At 42.2% G+C, this 21,268-nt stretch overlaps 1 protein-coding gene across 1 annotated transcript in view; it reads left to right on the top strand.

Annotated features, from left to right (window-relative positions):
- PATL2 (PAT1 homolog 2) overlaps window positions 1–21,268 on the top strand; it is a 73,166-nt gene that overhangs the window by 35,804 nt on the left and 16,094 nt on the right. The window contains exons 9-13 of the mRNA XM_073617169.1: window positions 1,145–1,216; window positions 5,232–5,370; window positions 12,608–12,728; window positions 14,887–14,984; window positions 18,196–18,249. Of these exons, the coding sequence (XP_073473270.1) occupies window positions 1,145–1,216; window positions 5,232–5,370; window positions 12,608–12,728; window positions 14,887–14,984; window positions 18,196–18,249 (484 nt within the window). The remainder of the gene's footprint in view (window positions 1–1,144; window positions 1,217–5,231; window positions 5,371–12,607; window positions 12,729–14,886; window positions 14,985–18,195; window positions 18,250–21,268) is intronic.

Below are 21,268 nucleotides of genomic sequence, written 5' to 3'. Positions count from 1 at the left end.
AATAATAAATGAACGCATAATACATGGGTTTATTCCTAAAATTGACAGAAAAAGGTACAATACATATGACAAGCTGATATGCATAATTAACAATAACAAATTCAATATTACACATAGTACATGAATGAATTTATAGATTAGAAATGTAAACGCATGATTGAATAAAAAACTGCATTTAAAGGCTTGACACGTTTTCGTGGATGAAGCTTTTTTGCTTTTTCATAAGCAAGTGCAGAATGCGTATCTGCAAATTATTTTCCAAATTAATCAAATACATAAACAACTGGAGCTGTTTTCAGGCACCCTCATGCATCTCACTATGGATACCAATTTTCCCTCCCCCCTCGAGTTTGGTGTTTTCCGCCTTGGCTGTCCACAGATCCACGTCCCCACAGCTCCCGGCAGAAGTTTCCCAGCACTCCTCAACTTTCAGCATCCTATGACCAATTTTGGAGCTGATATGCAAGTCATTTTAGGGGGTTCGGTTTCCTCTTCCCCCTTATCTTTGCGTAATTTGGAACATTTTTTTTTTTTTGTAGATCCGCATTCTGCACTTCTGAAGTGGAACTTCATCCGCAAAATGTGTCGAGCCTTTAAATGGCGTTTTTTATTCAATCATGCGTTTTTACATTTCTAATCTATAAATTCCAGTACTATGTGTAATAATGAACTTCTTTTTATTGTTGTGCAGATCAGCTCATCCTATCTGTATTGTACTATGTTTTATGTCATTTTTATAAATAAACTCGTGTATTATGCATTGATTTATTATTGTGCATCACACCTCTCATTCAAAGTCCCAAATCCCCCTTTTTTTTAATCAAAGAATGGAGGCGTATGCTCGTTTTGACCATTTGCCTCATTTAAAGTCCTAAACAACCCCTCATTTTATTATCCTTACATAATTTTGTCCATAAGCCACCAGTATGTGTAAAAATTTTCTGAGTAGTGCTGCTTCCCTTGACTGTTTGGCAATGTTGGTCCGACCCAAATTTGGGTATTCTGGAAAGGCAGGCATATCTGGATCAAACTGTATGTTCTTCTTCTCCCTTTTTTTTAATTGGATATTGCTGTAGCTGGTATTCCTTCTGACAAGTTATACTCTTACAAGAAGTACATTTTAATTATAGTTATTATACCTTAGGGTTCCTGGACATGTAACGCAGCTGCATCCACAACATCGCAGAATCCTTAGTCAACGACAACGCCCTCAAAGGTAAGACTGATCATGGTGCTAATACAGTGTAACAAGATTGCCTTGTAAAGTTGGGTTCTTGTGCTATATTGAAGAAATTGGAGTAAAATATAGGTGGGGTGCAGAGTGGTTCTGTGGCAATAACGCACACAGTCCCAGTGCGATTTAAAGTGGGGTTCCACCCAAAAAAAAAAAACTACATGAAGAATCTTAAAAAAAAAATTTGGAAATTTTTTTTTTTTTTTTTTTTTTTTTTTACTTACCTCTAAATGCCTGTTGCTAGGGGGTCCCTCGTAGTCTGCCTCTTCCAGTGCCTGGGCTGGTGACATCACTTCCCCCTCGGCACAGGAAGGGCTCAGCTCTGCTCCCTCCCTCCTGTCAATCATCTGGGACCCCTTATAGGTCCCAGGTGACTGAGCGGCCAATCACGGCGCGCGGCGCCGGTCACACATGCGCAGTGGGTGCCAGGCTGTGAAGCCACAGTCCGGCGCCCACAGTTGCAATGCCGGCGCCGCTGAACGGAGGGGGAGACGAGCGGGGCTTCGATCCCCCGCATCGCTGTACCCTGGGACAGGTAAGTGTCCAATTAAAAGTCAGCAGCTGCAGTATTTGTAGCTGCTGACTCTCTTAATTTTTTTTTTTTTTTTTTTTTTTTTTTGACTGGACCTCGGGCGGAACTCCTCTTTAAGTAACTTGTATTGAAATAATGCAAAGCTAGTTCATAAACACCCAGTGAAAGGCAGCCCAGCTGGGAACACTCTCTCACAGTTCCAACAGCGTGTATTAAGTATTAAATGTCATTTATTTTCAACAGTGCCGCAAAGCATGTACGTGGCATACAAATGCACCTGCCTCCTAAAACTTTTGCCTTGTGGTTCACTGGGCAGAATTTGTCCGGTTTAATTAATTTTTTTTGCCCATCGACCTGATGAGAACCTACGAAAAGGAATGGGCATGCTCCACGCAACAGCAAAACATGAGCAGATCTGTGAAGGGCTATAATGGCTCTAAGTTGTCTAGGACAAAAATGGCAAAGTGGACTTATATAATTGTATTACCGGTACATTACTTCATGACTTGGTTGAGATTTTTGTGGTGTTATTTGTGGTGCTACTTCCAAAAAATGTTTCATACATTTTGAGTTCCTTTCAGCTGTCATCCAACCCCAAAATCTTTCAGTAATACTGTATACAGCTAGGATGATCTTTTGGTAACCTGCCATGGACACAATTGCTGTTCAAGATTTTTCTTATGGAAAACTCCTAGAAATAGATTTATCAGGTGACAGCTAGGCCTGCAGATGCCTATTTTTTTATAAAGGTGATTATTAACCTTATCGACTCTCAGGGGCAGCAGGATTAAAGGTGAACGGTGCACGGGCAGCCCTCAGCCTCAAAGTAAAATGTGATAACCTTTATTATAATTTGTGTCTTCTAGAGGCTAAGGACTCGGTGCAATTGAATAAATATGAAACCCCCTCTTCTTTCTCTTGAGGTTTTAGCTGTGAATACAAAGCAGACCGCTTGTTGACTCCCTACCGTGTATTCTAATTCAGTTTACTAATCTAATCATGACCTAATGCTTGTATAAAAGTTTGTCAAGTTATTCCTAGGGCAGCATTGTGATGTGAAGGTATTAGCCGAATGAGAATGCCTAGTACACACAGGGCAAATGTCAGGCAACATCAGCCTGTTCAATAAAAAATGACCAGCATTCCGCCTTTGTGTATGGCAGCTGGTCCGACAGAAGTCGGCCATTCAGCCGACATCTGTCAGATAAGCATGCTGAGAAATCAGCAGCAGTCTGGCTCCAGATTAGCACTGACCAGAGTGCTGCGGGGGGTTTGTGCCTGTCCCCTTGTCAGTACAGAAATCTCCTCAGCTGTGCTCTAACAGCAGATTGTTAGTACAACGGCGCTGACCAAAGCTGTCACTTTTTTGGTAAGGCTGTGTGTGTGTATTAATATAATATATATTTAATATAATATATATTTATTTTTGAGGTGGGGGGGGGGGGGGGGGATCTTGAGTGCGTTCCTGCACTTTTTTTTTTCTCAGGACTTGACCCCTGGGGATATGCAGCAAGTGCAAAGTATAACAGGCAGTGCAAACAATATGACAAAGCATAATAGGCAGTGCATCTTTTGTAGTACAAGAAGTCCTAGGGTAGTTCCCACAAAAGCCACTGGGTGGCAGCACAATAGGGAATAACAGTATCTATCTACAAGAACAGAGAATAAAGAGAGCACTAGTAGCAAACAGTACACTGGGGTGGTGTAGGGGTTGATGGTAAAGCGCCGCTAGTTTTAGTGGCGATTTACTGTCGTTTTAGCTGCACTTTTCGGTCACTAGTGGGGTGCTTTTAACCCCCACTAGCAGCTGAAAAAGGGTTAAAGCGCCGCTGCCTATTAATTTCAATGGGCAGGGGCGGTGGAGTGTATATACACCTCAAAGATGCTTGCAGGACCTTTTCTAAGGTCCTGCAAGCGCACTACACCAGTGTGAAAGCACTCAGGCTTTCACACTGGGCCTGCAGGGGAGGCGTTTTCAGGCTCTATTTTTAGCCCTTTAGTGCTTGAAAAATGCCTTTGTGAAAGGGGTCCAAGTCTAGTGCAAACAATTACTTGCTGTACAGGGGAGGAGGTAACACCTCTCACAAGGAAATTGCCCATACCTGTTTGCCCAGGTGGCCTACCATGAATCTCCATAGAGGCTCCACAGACAGGAGGTAGGAGTCTGTTTTGGATTCCCAGGGATGTGTGCCCACAGTGACTGGGGCTTAAGATGAAACTGCATGCTTGCAGCTTCCCGCATGGTGAGAACAGAGGATTCCCCCACATGATTACAAATGATAAATCCCAGTCACTGCTGTCCCATCATGCGCTGTCTCTCAAGGTAGCTAACAGTGGAGTGTATGTCCCATGGGTGTGTACAGGAGTCCTGGGGATTGTGGAAAAAGGAATCAAGGGGCCAACACACACTGCTGAACAAGGGGGTCAAAGACTGACTTCACTGCAGCATGAAGTGTAAATATGCTCCTGCCTATTACTGTTTATCAATACCCATTACTAGGAAGAATATCAAGGATGCTTAACATGCCGTCCAAAAGTTTTGAACCCAATACTTTTTGTTGGTTCTCTGAAATTATTTGATAGGGCGATTGTCCACAGTACTGTAACAAAATTGTCAATTATTTAAGTGATATGTAGGATTTGTTTGGTTTTCCAGTTTGACAATGAAGGATTTACCAGGCTACCCTTTGAGCTTCATGTTACAGGGTTGGACTTTTTCACTGAGCTTTAACTCCTTAATTCTTAGGACATAATGACTCCATTTAATGATGCCCAAAACCAAGTGCCTTAACTTTCAACTCTTCTGTACTTGATTGATGGGGGAAGCTCATGCCCCAGGACCAACTACGTGACACTGAATTGATTAAGGTTGGGGACCTCAAGACCAGGGTGACTAATCAGTGTGCTAGAACTTGATTAATTCAGACACATTCCATTCCTTATACTTCTCCGCAAGCAGAATCTCTTCTCAAGAGCATAACTTCCCAAAAGAATGTATGGACTGGAGGATATTTGCCTAAATTATATTTTTTTTACTCCTCATAAAACATCCAACCTATAGCTTATCAACATTCAATGCTGTTGCTTCACAGGCAAATGTTGATGATTTGTCCAACAGGAAAAACTCAAGGCCCATTGCTACTAGCAGAATTCTTCTGCTTCAATAGCTAAGCGTTATTATTACCTGTTCTAAACTCCCATTTCACAAAGGGACAAATCCCTCAATAACCTAAATGGGAGGTGCCTCTTTTCAGAAAGGTGTCCCTCCCAAGGTCTACTTCCCACCTCACTTTTTTACAGGTTGTACAAACCCAACCAGAGATTGACAGGGACATTGTGCAACACTGAGGACATGACCTAACTTAAAATAAACCATACCCTTCTACAATTAGTACTATAGACCATGCAAAGTTGATCTGCTCAGAGAAGTCTCTAGCTGTTCTGTTTTTTTTTTGTTTGTTCCAGCTCCAGCCGTAAGCAGTGGGATAGTAGACCTGATCCTTATGCAAATATAATGTCTCAGAAGGAGAAGGAATGGGTGATCAAGCTGCAAATGATCCAGCTACAAAGTGAAAACCCACATTTAGATGACTATTACTACCAGGTACAGTGGAGGCGATGGGAGGTTAAAAGCCAATTCAAACAGAATTGCTTTTTCAGAGTGGCCAGCAGGGAGTTGTGTCCCTGGCCAACGTCTTGTATGGCAAAACTGCTCGGAATTCTAGATTTGCCCATCTGCTACAGTCAACTACAAATATCATATGGTTATAGCTTTGAGTGTGCTGGTTTCTGTAAAATTAAAAATGTTAGTTAGTGGGTGAGCACTCCATGAATTTTCACCCAATCCATTGTCACTTCCTAATCTAGGGTGACCATGCCTTTTCACTGCACTGTTATCTATAGATTATCAGATGCAGCCTGCGCTGCAGAACACCTCCCCCTCACAATTATATAACTGAGCGCTGAGGTATCTGAGTACACAGGATGTCACAAGGATACTGCATACCGCTTAACATTTTGAGATGGGAATGAGGGACACCTATCGGCAGAAGTATGCAGGTATAGGACACACCCCTTTTTTAAAGGAGAATTGTGCAAAAAAAAAAAAAAAAGATTGGTTGAACCCAAAAGTGCTTTTTTTTTTACCACTACTATTCCTTTTATATTGGCTTTTAGAATTTACAAATGCAGCAATTTAGAAATCAGATGAAAGGTTTAGCACTGGAAAACACTTTTTGAAAGATATAAAGTGTATTTTATATACATCTATATAGATCAGACCAAAATTAGGGACGAATGAGGGACATTGCTCCAAATCGGGGACAGTTGGGAGCTATGCATTTGTGCTCTGCAAGCAATAGTGTTTCTTGATTTACACTACTGAAAAACCAATATAAATAAACGGTCTTTGACACTGTGAGCTGCCTTCAAGATTGGTATCAGAGCTGGCCCTGCCGACACACTTGATGCTGAGCCTTCATGATTAAGACACTATTCACACCTTAAGTGAGTATAGCAAGGTTTTAGAGGCCCTTTTTTTTTTTTTTTTTTTTTGCATGTTTTATACATGAATTCTTCACACGGTTTTACAGTACATACGACTTCTAGTGCAGGAGTAGAGTCACGTATTTTTGGCACCAGAGACTTTCATGGGACTGCCTGAAAAATCTATTTAACATGTGTTTTTCAGGCGCTCCTCAAGTCTGTGGTGCCAGAATGTGTGATTCTGCCCTAAAGAAGTTCACGTACTTTTGACTCAAACTACAAGCAACACGTTACTCAGGTATAAACGAGCCCATTGAGAATGTGTTTCTTTATCTTGCCCATTGTTGTGCTTTGTGGATTGCACAACAAAATGATCAGGTGTTAATGTGGGCTTTAAGAACTGAAATCCAATGAATGAAAGGGACAGAAGGGCTGAGGAAGAAAGTGCTAGATGAACGTCCTCCATCCAGGAAATAAGGTTGCCTCTGTTTTGATTTGCTTCTAATGCACACTGTAAAAAGCTCAGTGTTTAGTGAAATCAGAGTAAGCAATTTCAGGACAGGAGAGAGGAGCCTGTACAAATGTAAGACTTAAGGTAAGGATGGAGTTAAGTAAATGTAAATATTACATGTGGTGGTATCATTGGGGAAAAAAGTACCTTCAGCCTGGGTTCACAACTTGACACTGATGCGAATTTACAGCGGGTTTGATGCGTTTAGGAACACAGATTCGCAGGTCATGTAAAAAGCATAGTATTCCATGGCTTTGGTTCACATCTATGCGTTGCTTATTTGGTGCAAGAAAAAAAAAAAAGTCCTGTGCGTGTTGACTGCAGGTGCGATGCAAATTCCTATGGTGCAGTGCAAATTTTATCTTCATAGGCTTCAATTGAACGTGCTGTAAACTTGCAGCCCACAGTTGACATCTCTGTGGATTGTTCACTGTCTGCCTCCTGAAATTCACGGTAAAATTGCAGTAAATTCGCACCTCACACGGGACCAAAAAGGGATCAAATTTGCAGTATATCACATCGCATCGCAGTAGTGTGAAGCTAGGCTCAAGTATGGAAAAATGCCTGGTGATCTTACTAGGAATCCAGCATCCATAGCTCCCAACTGTCCCTAATTTCGAGGGACTGTCCCTGATTTGGAACAAAGTCCCTCTGTCCCTCATTTCTCCTCATTCGTCCCTCATTTTGGTCTGATCTATATAGCTGTGTATAAAATGCACTTTTTATCCATCAAAACGTGTTTCCCAGTGCTAAACCTTTCATCCAATTTCTAAATGGCTGCATTTGTCAATTCCAAAAGCCAATATAAAGGAATAGTGGTAAAAAGCACTTGTGGGTTTAACCAATCCTTGTTTTTTTTTTGTACATTTCTCCTTTAAGGGGGCGTGGCAAGGGGTGTGACCTATGCCTGCATATTTTTGCTGATAGGTGTCCCTCATTCCCATCTCAAAATGTTAAGCGGTATGCAGTATCCTTGTTACATCCTGTGTACTCAACAGATACCTCAGTGCTCAGTTATATAATTGTGAGGGAGAGGTGTTCTGCAGTGCAGGCTGCATCTGATAATCTATAGATAACAGTGCAGTGAAAAGGCATGGTCACCCTAGATTAGGAAGTGACAATGGATTGGGTGAAAATTCATGGAGAGGAAACTGAAATTAAAGGGTAAATTCACCATCCTAAACTTGTTACACCCATATTTGGGGATTGGCATGTTTAGTATCTGACCCCCTCTCCAACCAATCCCCCCACTTCTTGTGGCCATAAGCTGGGGATCTTCTCCCCGTACTCGCTACCACAATTTAAAGAGAACGCGGTAGTGCGGGGCTCTGCCCAAACAGCTGCATCATTGATTTACAGATCCCTAAGAATCAACGACCAACAAGTACCGACAGCCTTTGAGGTTTCAGGTTGTTCTCAGTGAACTACTATGGTGCTGTTGAGTGCTGTGGTAGTTCATGGATTCTTCCGGTCAGTGTAAAACTGCTTGCCCTTATGATGTATGGGCAGACAGCTTACCAGTGGAGTTGGGAGGGGGGCGCTGACCTGGGCTATAGCCCTGAACGGGCCCCCAAAAAAAGCCTTGAGGCTCGTAATGTTGATTGACAATTAAGGCCTGGGGTTGCCCGAGAACCCAGGGCTGTACAGGGCTGGACTGTCATAGCAGGATAGTCATACGAAGTCCCGGCTCCTATGATGGATGTCACATCGCACTGGTCGAATGCTGGGATGTGTGACGTCCATCGTAGGAGCCGGTCCAGTAGGCGGGACTTAGTGTGACATTGCGGCTGCGCCTGCTAAGTGGGAGATCCATGCTCTGTGTAAACCAGTGGCCCCCCTCTCCCCATGCACTGGTAAGGCTGAGCTGATGGGCACTGGCCAGTATAATGCACTCTTCAAATGTGCTTTTAACCACTTGCTTACAGGGCACTTAAACCCCCCTCCTATCCAGACCAATTTTCAGCTTTCAGCGCTGACGCACTTTGAATGACAATTGCGAGGTCATACAACACTGTACCCATATGAAATTTTTATAATTTTTTCACCACAAATAGAGCTTTCTTTTGGTGGTATTTGATCACCTCTGCAGTTTTTACTTTTTGTTAAAAAAAATGTAAAAACTGAATTAAAAAAAAAAAAAAAAAAAAAAAAAAATTTAATTTTTTTTAATATTTTGTTATAAAAAAATTTAAAACAAATAATTTTTCTCCATTGATGTACGCTGACGAGGCCGCAGTGATGGGCACTGATCAGTTACACTGATAGGCAGCACTGCTAGGTGGCACTGATTGGAACTACTGGTGGGCATTGATAGCTGGCACTTGTGGGCACTGTTAGGTGGCACTATTAGATGGCACTGATGAGGCAGATGTGCCTCTTCCACTTCGGGACCAATGTCCCTGACATCTGAGCCGGTGATTGGCTTTTTTTTCTACTCACGCTGTCAGCGTGAGTAGAAAAAAAAATGATTACCGATCTTTTGTTTACATCATGTGATCAGCTGTCATTGGCTGACAGCTGATCACATGGTAAGGGGCCGGGACCGGCCCCTTCCATAGATCGGTGATCACCCGAGTCTCAGTGACTCGGTGATCACAGCGCGCGCAGTGTGTGCACAGGGGAGTCCGTCATATGACAGCCTCCCAGCAATTCAGGTCCGCGCTGTGGCCGTCATTCGGCCATAGCGCGGATGCCAGGTGGTTAAAATGCATGGTTTTCCCTTTTATGAACAAGAAAATGACGTTATACTGTTGGGCTGGTATAATAATGCTATGGGGCTGATTTTCATTCCCAGTCTGGCCCTGGGGCTATAGTATGCAGTTTGCACACATCACTGCTCACTCACCAGGCAGTTCCCAGAACGAGAATGGCATAAACCGAATGAATAATTTATTGGGGGGGGGGGCGGGTGGCAGGTTACACCGGCTTTAGTGTGGCCTCCCTCCAGTTCCAGCCTCTGGGTCTGTTTTAAAGCCCTCCCCTATGCATCTTCTATGCTACGGTCCACCGCCTGCGGGACAGCACAGCAACAGGCCATAGAAGCACACACTAGACATGTGCACTGCCAAAAAATAATTTCATTAAATTTTTTTTTTTTTTTATTTTTTTTTTTTTATTTTTTTTTTTGTAAATTCGGAATACATAAATTTGGAAAATCTGAACATGAGGGAAAATCTCAAATTCTAAATAACTAATAGCTAGCTATTAAATTATAGGTATTGGAATTTCCTTTCAAATTTGGCTGTTAGTGAACATAAAAATGTATCTGAAGTTACGAATTATCCAAAATAAAGAATGCCGCATCTAAACAAATGGAACGAAACTAAATACATTTTTATTACAAAAACTGATGGTTCTCAAGCTGAGCACTCCTATACTTGTACTCCAACCACTGCACTCCTGGATCAAACTACTGTGATACCTGAAGCTGCCACTTTAACTAGATAAAATTGTAAACAGTATTGTATCCTCTATTAAACCAACATGAAAATAGTGAACCCAATAGTGGCGCTGAAAAACTAATAAAATATAAATCCAAAATGTGTGGCGTGGCTGTACGGCAATCAACATGTGACGTAATACGCTGTGACAAGAGACGCCGCACCAGGAAGTGGGAGCTCGGGTCTGAGTGGGTGAGAGCATCTTCGGCTACTGCGCACCTTGGGTCCGCCGCGACCGCAATACATCACTTTGAAATTGCATAGAAGTTTTCTTTTGTTGTGATAGATTTCTGCTTGGTTTAAATTTGATTAATGTGAGTGCAATGGTGATTACGCAATATTTTATTAAAATTGGTTTTACGTTATTACACTAGTGGAGCACTTTTTTATTATTTACATGTGAAGCAATTCTGGAAATTCACGGCTGGAGTTTGGAGATTATTATAACCCCTTTGGTGTGGTTTAACAGTGATTTCAGCCAAACATGAGAGTGTGAGGCATATTAAGCTGGTGAGTGCGTTTTCTTACGGGGAGTGGAATCACTTGCACGGAGGTGTGGTGGAGGTATAGATAACTTACCGGATTCACTTCCTTGGATTGTTTTTATCTTTTAAGGACTTTTTAGTTTGCACAAGAGCTGTTCACATTAAGACTTTTTGTTCACTTATCACAGGGTCATATTAGAGTAATATCACATATTATTTCAGCACTTTTGAAGTTTGCTATTAGAATTCTGTGATCACTTGATAGTGTGATGTTAACTCTTGCTTATGTAGGAGTTTCACTTGTTGCAAATTAATAAGTTTGATATTGATTACTTTTCAGACGGTGTGGTGAACACTTAAAACATTACTCTATATTTACATATGTTATGTTACACATTTTGGTTTTATTTATATTTTATTAGTTTTTCAGCGCCACTATTGGGTTCACTATTTTCATGTTGGTTTAATAGAGGATACAATGCTGTTTACAATACATTTTTATTATGATTTATTAGTGTTTGTTACGTTCCATTCGTTTAGATATGGCATTCGTTATTTCGAATAATTCGTAACTTCAGATAAATTCATATTCGTTACGTTCACTAAAAGCCAAATTTTGAAAGGAAAGTCCAATTCCCAATATTTAATAGTTAGTAATAGTTAAAGGGGTTGTAAAGGTTTGCGTTTTTTTTTTTTATCTTAATGCATACTGTGCATTGAGGTGAAAAAACATCTGATAATACCGCCCCCCCCCCCCGTTTTACTTACCTGAGCCCGTTCACCTGCTGCGCTCGCCCCCGTTGTCCTCTTCTCCCGTCAGCCGTTCGCCGTTTATTGGATGGATTGACAGCAGCGCAGCCATTGGCTCGCGCTGCTGTCAATCACATCCAATGACGCGGTACGGGGCCGAGTGATACAGTGAGCGGCTATAGCCGCCGGCTGTATCATGGGAGCGTGCCCGCAAGAACTAACCACCATGCGAGAGAGCTCGCATGAAGGTGGTTAGTTCTTGCGGGGAGGAGCTGAGACAGCCACTGAGGGACCCCAGAAGACCAGGCTCGGGGCCACTCTGTGCAAAACGAGCTGCACAGTGGAATCAAGTATAACATGTTTGTTTATTTTTTAAAATGCCTTTACAACCCCTTTAAGTTATTAGCCATTTCAGGTTTTCAGGTTTTTTAAAATGTTTTTGATTTTTGTTTTCTGATTTTCGTTCTTTTGAATTTTCGGATTTTCATTCTTTTTTTGGATTTTCGAATTTCTGCATTAACGAATTTGTCTAAATTCGTTAAACGAATTTGGAACTAAAAGAATCGCACATGTCTAGTTCACACTCCACAGCCAGCTCAAGTGAGCCCTCAGCCCAGACTTCTGTGCTGTCACTGAGGCCCACCGGACAACACGAACAGGCCACAGCCCAGCCAGGCAGCAACCAGCAAGTGAGCCTACCCCCCCTAATGATGCCATGCTTGAGCTGGACTTTAAAATTTGGGAGGGGTTTTCAAGAATACCTGAGGGCTGAAGCCCCTGGTCTTTTTTTCCACCCAGCAACACCCCTGTAGCTTACACTGACAGTCTGCAGGAAACCTACATGGCACTAGCTGGTGCAATGCTATCCAGGCTCCTAAAACAAAATAGTAAATGCATATTTTTTTTACCTGCAAAAAAAGTGCATTTTTTTTTTTTTTTTTTTTTTTGTTAAAAGGTGTGAACTTATCCTTTTTTAAAGTAAATTCAGCCATTACATCAAAGGACTGATTAACTGCAATTTATTTAGAACATTTTTTGGGGTTTAGATCTACGTTAATAAAAAAAAAAAAAAAAAAAAAATCTGTGACCTGCTATGGTCTTCTTACAAATGCCCACATAGCAAAATAGAAGAAGTGGTTAAAATCTTGGAACTTTTTTTTTCGGATGCAGACCTACTATGAGAGACTGGAGCGGCGGTTGGCCGAGGAAGAATTTTTGGGTGAACGCAAAAAGAAGGATCCCCCTAAACTTGTTACTCCGTATATCCAGAAAGCAGAGACCTATGAATCTGGTATGATGCTTATAAACTTGTCTAACTTTGTGTGCCACTTGCGCCACCCCTCCCCCATAAGGGGGTTCCTGCGGTGAGAACTCGGGTTTTCCTTGCTAGTTCAGAGCCTGTCACAGTTCCATACACACCGATAACACTGCCTCATTATTGGGGATGCTTTTGTAATTTTATTGCAGCAATCAAGAGTGGGCTAGGGTGCAGGATACTCCAAAAACGTCAAGAGGAATTGTCAGGAGTATAAACTTTAGACAAAATCCCCTTGTAACAGCCTTTGCTGCTGGGGTAGGAGGGATTGGCCAGCTAATCTGTAACTCTATGCAAGCAGTCCCAGTCCTTAAAGCAGGGGTCTTAAACTGGCGGACCTCCAGCTGTTGCGGAACTAAAAGTCCCATCATGCCTGTCTGTGGGAGTCATGTTTGTAACTGTCAGCCTTGCAATGCCTCATGGGACTTGTAGTTTTGCAACAGCTGGAGGGCTGCCAGTTTGAGACCCCTGCCTTAAAGCAATCTCTGGCACTTAGATCACCCAGCACGTGCACACCTGGGATCCATATGCAAAGTCTTACTCCAAGCCCAAGGTCTGCCACCCAGACTCCATGTGACATTCTTCAGAGAGGAAGTAAAGGATCCCTCTCCAGATCGGTCTCTGCGGGTGATACCCCCCAGCAAGAGGGTCTCAATCAGATCTCCTTTAGGTCCTCAGCCAAGCACATGCTAAGGCCCAAATAGCAACTCCAATGTACAGGCTGCATCCCAGGTGCAACAGCCCCAGGATATGAATGCTTAACAGGCTTCCCAAACATTTTATCCTCTCTCCAGCCACCTTATGGGTGCCTCCTTTCAGGTTTGGTAAAGGCCAGATAAATATTCATAACGTCAGTGGTTGACCCTCTGAGCGATTTCTGGAAGCTTCTTCGAGAGACAGGCAGGAGCAATCAATGACCAAGCTTAGGGAAACCTGATCAGACCAAAAACAGATTGCTACTCCACTGAGTACAGCACAGCCAAAAACTAAATTTTAGCCTTACTTGGGCCCCTTTCACATGAGTGGTCTGATCCATTCCGCCTGTCTGGTGTTTTATTTATTTATTTTTTTGCGGAACCTCCGATTCTCTATCGAGAGGTGAGTGTAAACGGACATGTGTCAGGGTTGGCAACCCATTAATTGCAATCTACCTGTCAATTGTGGGAAGCCAACAGATCACGATCAGGACTGTGTGCAGAGCGGAGTGAGGCATAACTGTGCTGGCTGGATGGAGGGCGGGAGCATGGCAGCTGCTTTAGTTAACTTTGCAAGTTAACCAACAGGTGATTGGTTGCTAGGCGGTTTTGCCAACCAATCATCGGATTGTTAACATAAGAGGTTAACTAAACCAGCTCCCAGTCCCGCTTTCTATCCAGCACTGTGCTGCCTCTCACTCTGCTGATGTACAGCCGCTGTAAGGTAGGAGAGAGCTATCTACAGCTGTGAGCTGTCAACACTTTGGGGGGGCGACAGAGGAAATCACTATAGAGGACACTATTGGGGGTGCAGAGGACACTGCTATTGGGGGTGAGGGAGAGAACACTACTGTGGGGTAGCAGAGGACACTACTGTGGAAGAGGGCAGAGGACCCTGCTATGGGGGGGGGCGGCAGAGGGCACTACAGTGGTAAGGCACAGGACGCTACTGTTGATGGTGGGGTCAGAGGATGCTACCATGTTTGGGGGGGATTAAAGGACAATACTGTGTGTGGGGGTGGTAAAGGATATTACTGTGAGGGGGGGGGGGAGTGATTTTAAGTGGGGCAGAAGACACTACTGTGACACATTGATTTTTATTGAAGGAGTATATCTATATCTATATCTATATATATCTCTATCTCCTTTGTGCCTTGCTGTGGCTGGATAAGCCGCTTATGCTGTATTTTCAGTATACCGCATATGCATTAATAATCTCCAGAATAATATTTTCACCTTGGCGCAGCGTATCTTTTGTATAAAATACAAAATACATCTAATACATACAATCTCGTATCTTTTGTATACATTGTATGGCACAATATATTCCTTTTTTGTTTTTGGGTTTACAAGTGTCTGATAGCCAAAAAGACAGCTAAAAGAGATTTTGCTTGTACATTTGAAAGTTTATCCATGGCTTTTAATTTTTTTACTTTTAGTGGTTCACTTCGAAGGGTCTCTTGGACAGGTGGCAGTTTCAACCTGCTATAGCCCCAGGAGGGCTATAGATGCCATTTCCCATGTAATGCCAGATGAGGCAAGTATTAGATTTGTTTGAAATGTTTTTACTGACGTCCTTTGTAAAAGTAAGCAAAAACGAGCTGCTATCTGTGCCATTCTGAAAACGATCTACTCATTTCTTTTGTTATGGTGTGTTTTTTTTTTTTTTTTTTTTTTTTTTTAATACCAATATTCTGTTGCACTGCTCCAGAATCCTTACAAAATGTATTTTATTTATTTATTTTTTTAATTTAGTTTAATTCTATGTATTTTCCATAGGTTTAGGGTTGAGGGCAGACCTATATAGTGGTTGTGTTTTTACTGCTGCTTGTTTGAATGCTACACATGTATGGCTAAAAGCAATCTATTCTTAAAGCGGAGTTCCACACAAAAATGGAACTTCCGCTTTTCGGAACCCTCCCCCCCTCTGGTGTCACATTTGGCACCTTTCAGGGGGGAGGGGGGTGAAGATACCTGTCTAAGACAGGTATTTGCACCCACTTCCGGCATAGACTTCCATGGGAGTCTATGCCTTTTCCTGTCCCTCCGCGCTGTCTCCTGGGAAAAACACAGGTCCCAGGAGATAGCGGGGACCAGTTACGATGCACATCGCGACTCGCGCATGCGCAGTAGGGAACCGGGAAGTGAAGCCGCAACGCTTCACTTCCTGATTCCCTCACCTAGGATGGCGGCGGCAGCTGCCGAGAACCGAGCGGGTTCTCGGCGTCGGCTGCAGACATCGCTGGACCCTGGGACAGGTAAGTGGCCATTTATTAAAAGTCAGCAGCTGCAGTATTTGTAGCTGCTGGCATTTAATATATATTTTTTTTTTTTAGGCGGTTTAGGTGGACTCCCTCTTTAAGGCTTTGGATGTCTGGGCAAGGGAGGCTTTAACAGGTAAATGACATGTTTAAAATGCACATTATGGCAAGATTGTTTGAAAGGATTAGTCTGGCAACAAGGTCTTTAAGTGTGATTTATATAAAGGTTTGCCTACAGTTTTCGCATACATTTTGAAAATCAGCATTTTTTTTTTTTGCTGGAAAATAACATGGAACCCCCAAATATTATGTAGCGCTGGTAGATTTGCGATCTACCATCTGATAGGTAAATTTAGTAAATTGCTCATTAGGGGAAGTTAGATTTGCCTCTGTTCCAGCTTGGCTGACGTTGCATGTGTTTCCTTACTGGGCCGGTGGGTGTCGTTACTATCGACTAGTGTTGGAAAGGCATTGTGTCAAAGCGTATGGGTGCTCTTCTGTCCCGGAGACAACTCGGTGGAGGTGGTCCTCCGAGTGGGATTCTGGGAGAGGGTATTTATGGGACAGACGCCATGTTTTAGTCGTTTTTTTACAGCCACCTGCTGGCCCTCCTGGCCGACAGGTATGCGTTAGAGTGCTACCTCGTGGTCCTCCGTTCCGGAGGCCCGCGGCGCATGGGTGGGCCCAGAAGCTTGTCTGAGGTCTACCACAGCAGCCGAGGAATGGTCCTGAGCTGTCTATCCAGAGTGAAGAAGCTGGACAACCGAGGAGATCCCAGGGGAGGACCCGTCATGGAAGGATCATGCAGAGTGCTGGTCTGGAGAGGGGCCTGGTGACTCGGTTGGAGGACAGTAAAGTAACTTTACAGCATAGTGTTGCCGGGTTTGGCTTAAAGGTTCAAGCACTGTGACTGACATTCACCACAAAACCAATACATCCTGTGGCAGAGCATCGTACGGGTTTATTCCAAGCAAGTCTGTGGTAGAGACTTTTGTTCGTGCTACGTACTGGCTGCTAGGCAAGTGAGAGAGGCCTATCCAGGCGAGCAAAGAGTGTGTCCCACGAGGGGAGCGCATTCCACTGTAATATTCAACTCCAAAGGACATTTGTCAAGAATCCTACAGAAAGGTATTTGAGTTTTCCCTGCGGTTTCCCTTCTGCCTCTTTCCTGCTACTTCCTTCGTTAATTGTTCAATAAAGCATTGAAAACATACTCAAGTGTTGGTGCTTGTATCATCTGGAGGTAAACTCAACGGAACCCTAGACCCGGTGACGGTGAAACAGAGGGAAGGAGAGTGAAGGTAACAAGCCCGCTTAAACCAGCAGCTCCACCGAGAGTTATTGCTACATTATATTTTCTGAAAGTCGAGACCCTGAAGAATCAAATGGTGGCTGTTGCAATATTTTATTTTTTTATTTTTTTTTTTGTCGCACAATATTTATTCAGCCGTCTTTTATCAAATGCAACAAATTTTTAGGAAAAATACTTATGCACAGAGGGGTAATAAAACGCCCATTTTTTGGGGGGAAAAAGTTGCGTCGAGTAAATGGATTCCGGACATGTCGAGATTTAAAATTTGAGCATGTCTGTAAAATGGCGACGAACTGTGGTACCTAAAATTGTCCATAGGGGAAGTTTTAAAAGCCTTTGTAGCGTGGCACTAGAATTATTGCAATACTGCACATGTTTTGCAATCGTTGTTTACATATGCGTGGCGTGTGCGCTTGCAATTTCCTGCGAACATGGGGACAGGGTTGCATTTAATTTTTTTTTTGTTTGTTTTTTTTTTCCCCACCGCATTTATTCTAATACTTTATTTCTAGCAGTGTGTGAAAAGCCCCTTGTCTATAACAAAGTCAGCAATGTAGCCCCTTGGGCAGAGATCTTTGAGACAGGGGCCTATTAGATCCCGCAATACTTCCCCCTGCTCTTCAAAGCATTTGATCAAATAGATTGTGGCTGTACCAGCCAGGTAGACACATCACTGAAACTGTAAGTGATGAAATATCCTCATGGTTTCCAGCTTTATTCATCAGAAAGGGGGGGGGGGTGCAACAGATGTTCCTCCTCTGTGTGCAGCTGACCCGACTGCTTACAGCAGTCTCTGGCTTTCCCAGGTGGAATGATAGAGCCCAGTAATGTTGGGACCCCTTCGAAGTAAAAGTGACTGGGTGGATGTAAAGCCGCTCAAATCTTTTTACTGGAAAGCCAATCACCTGCATCCATGATCTTGGTATATGTGATTGCTGAGCAGGACATTTAATTTGCGTAAGCTGGACAGCAAGCGGTTAATAACTTGTCAAGCATAAAGGTTTGTTCTTGGGTTTAGAATGATGCACTTTAATTTAGGACTTTAAAATACTTGATCAGTGTGAATGCATGGAAAACTCGTCCCATGCATCTGAATACTTGTATACACTAGCCGTTAATATGCACATGACTTTTGTATTTATCTTTTTGCTATATTTTTTTTTTCCTTCTTTCAGGATATGAAAGCTCTTGGTTACCAGAGGCTCAGGGTGCTCAAACACATTGAAAAGGTTAGTCAATATTTCTTCTTTTTAAAATGCTGACTATACTATATGGTTTAAGTCTGTGTACATTTGTGTTCTGTGCAGCAGGATTTAGGAAGGTGTGTGTGTGTGTATGTATGTATGTATGTATGTATGTATGTGTGGATAGAGATAGAGAGATGGAGAGAGAGAGACCTATCCGGGCAAAGATTCAACTCTAAAAGGAGAGTACATTCATCTACCAGATTCTAATTTATAACACTACATCAAGAAAAGGTATTTGAACTTCCCTGCAACTCTTCTACCTCTTTCCTGCTACTTCCTTCAGTTACTCTATATTAAAGCATTGCAAAAGATACTCAAGTGTCTGGTGTCTACACTGTCTGGTACTAAACTCAACGGGACCCTAGACTCTGTTCTGGTGAAATTGAAGTAACAAAGGGACAGCAACAGCCCGCTTTAAACCAGCAGCTCCACCGTGAGTTAATGCTACATTATATATATATATATATATATATTAGCATTAACTCACGGTGGAGCTGCTGGTTTAAAGCGGGCTGTTGCTGTCCCTTTGTTACCTCAATTTCACCAGAACAGAGTCTAGGGTCCCGTTGAGTTTAGTACCAGACAGTATAGACACCAGGCATAAGTGACTGGATCCTATCTCAACAATTAAAGCTGATCTTGCATAAAAAGCATTCAGCAAACCACCTACAAGCTTCCAATAGTCCTAAAGTCTGATAGCTAATTTAAAATGATCCAGAACTCTTGTTTGGCGATAATGTTGTCTTTATCTTTTTATGAGGGGGGGGGGGGGGGGCGCACTAGACTTGTATGGCTAATTTTGTTTTACAAAAAAATAGGCTCTATAGACCAAAAGATGTACTTTTTTGTTATACAGCACTTTTTTTTCAAACATAAACATTTGAGAGAATTTGTGGTAAATAAGAAAAATAGCTAAGGGGAGACAAGAGTTAATAAGGGGGGGTTATATATGAGTATTTTCTTTAAAAAAAAAATCAAAGGTCATAGCTTTTGATCTATATATAAATAAAATGGTAAATTTAGTTGCACAATACATTGATCCATTGTGTTTGCTCAATGACAATTGCAGACTTACTGCAAGTGTCATTTTATCCCAGAGCAGCTATTTCACAGCCACTTCTGCTGTGTAATGCACATCAATTATTGGCTTTCTTTTTGACAGCTGTTTCATAGTAGCAGGAGGAGAGGAGCTGGAACATAAGTGATGCTTCCTAAAAAGTTGACATTTTTAGGACAGTCAAAATTCTCAAGCATTTAAAGGGCCAGTTCTTTGTCTTTAACACTGTTTGGGGGGGGCCAGAATTTGGCCAGTAGGAGTAAAGCCACATAACGGGAGGACAATGGGAGTAAATGTTTCCTGGCACCATCTGCCACTCTGCATTGCAGCTTCTCCAAGAGTGCAGGTCTCATTACAGGGGCCTATGTCTAAATGCCTTATTTAAATGTGTTCTGTCATAAATTAATTTAGAAAAATAAAAAAATGAGCCTGCACAGCCTCGGTGTACTTTGTCAGCTTGCTTTGGTGCTGAGGTGAATGACCTTATGCACAGCAATTGCATCATCCCAGCTAATTAAAATGGGTAAAATGGGTAAAGAGGGTAAATGGGTTAAGTGATTATGAATGGTAGTGTTTGCTCCCACTTGTGGCTAAAGTAAAAATCTCTAAGATAAGGAGTTGGCAGGTCAAGCTTATAAAACTTGAAAAGTAATTTAAAAAGTTACTGTGCTATACTGTAACTTTGTGTGCTTTACCGAAAAAATTATTTCAAAGGTAAAACCTTTTGATCTGTTTTTTTTTTTTTTTTTGGGGGGGGGTTAAGGGGGGTTAGAAGGCTCTACAGGAAAACTGGCTGCAGATAAACATGTCTAATATAATTATTCCACTATTTCACCACTAGTAAAAAACATTCCAAATGTTATATAAAGTCTTACACAATGGTAGCAATAGTCCTTGAATATTGCTTCTTGTATGCCACTTCTTGTGTGAAGTTCACAGATTCAGGGCTGACCTTGTAAGGGGGAGTAGACGCAACCTCCAAGACATGCGAAAGAAGAGAAAACCAGCATGAAGGTAGTTTTAAAGCAGGCACATTAACAGGACGTCACACCAGAAACGTCTGGAGGCATAGGGGCTTCATAAGCTCATGCTGCAGCTGTCTCCACCACTCGTGAGGCTGTTCTGGCCACCTGGATGGTATAGTAAGGGAAGAGACAGCTTTTAGGGATGTGCCTCCTTTAAACTACCTTCATGTGAGTTTTTCATTCTTTGTTTCCTGCCATAAATTGTTATAAGGTCTACACTTCGCCTGTTTTTTCTTCTTTTACTTGGTATATGTAAGGGTTTACAACCACTTTAAAGGATAAGTTCACCTTCTGGGAACATGTTGCATGTTCGATTCGTCTTTAGGGTGGAACATGTAACCTGTTCTCCCTACTACAGCCACTCGTGGGCTTTTTTACATTATTAAATGTTTTTTGTTTTTCATTCACTCTGACTTTTGTGAATGAATGAACTACAAGTACCCGACAGCCGACTACGGCTTGTAGTTCTAGAACTACCATCACCTTGACTTTTGGATCACTGACATGCAGCAAATGAAGTCCGCTCCTAATGTGCATGATTGTTGTGTCATGACTTTATATATAAGCTATTAAATCAGCATGCAGAGAAGCAAGAGTAGTCAATGTTTGGAACAGACTTCCAGCAGAAGTAGTGAGTCAGTTAACAATAAGTGGATTCAGACATCTTTGGAACAAACCTACACAAAACAGAGTAAAAAACTCACATAATTAAAAAAAAAAAAAAGTGGCAGACTCTATAAACCCCTTGGTCTCTTTTCTGTCACCCTTTTCTATCTTTCTAAGCCTTTTGAAGGTTAGCTTTGGCAGAAACATGTTTTTGTGTGTGATCCCTTTTTTTTTTTTTTTTTTTGTTCTGATATTCTGATATTTGTGGCTACCCCTTTTTTTGAGTCATGTGGCCCTTGGGGTTGACATGATT

Source organism: Aquarana catesbeiana, linkage group LG02 (genome assembly GCF_042186555.1).
Source record: "Aquarana catesbeiana isolate 2022-GZ linkage group LG02, ASM4218655v1, whole genome shotgun sequence".
Lineage (NCBI taxonomy): Eukaryota > Metazoa > Chordata > Amphibia > Anura > Ranidae > Aquarana > Aquarana catesbeiana.
This window is presented reverse-complemented; position numbering and strand designations above follow the sequence as displayed.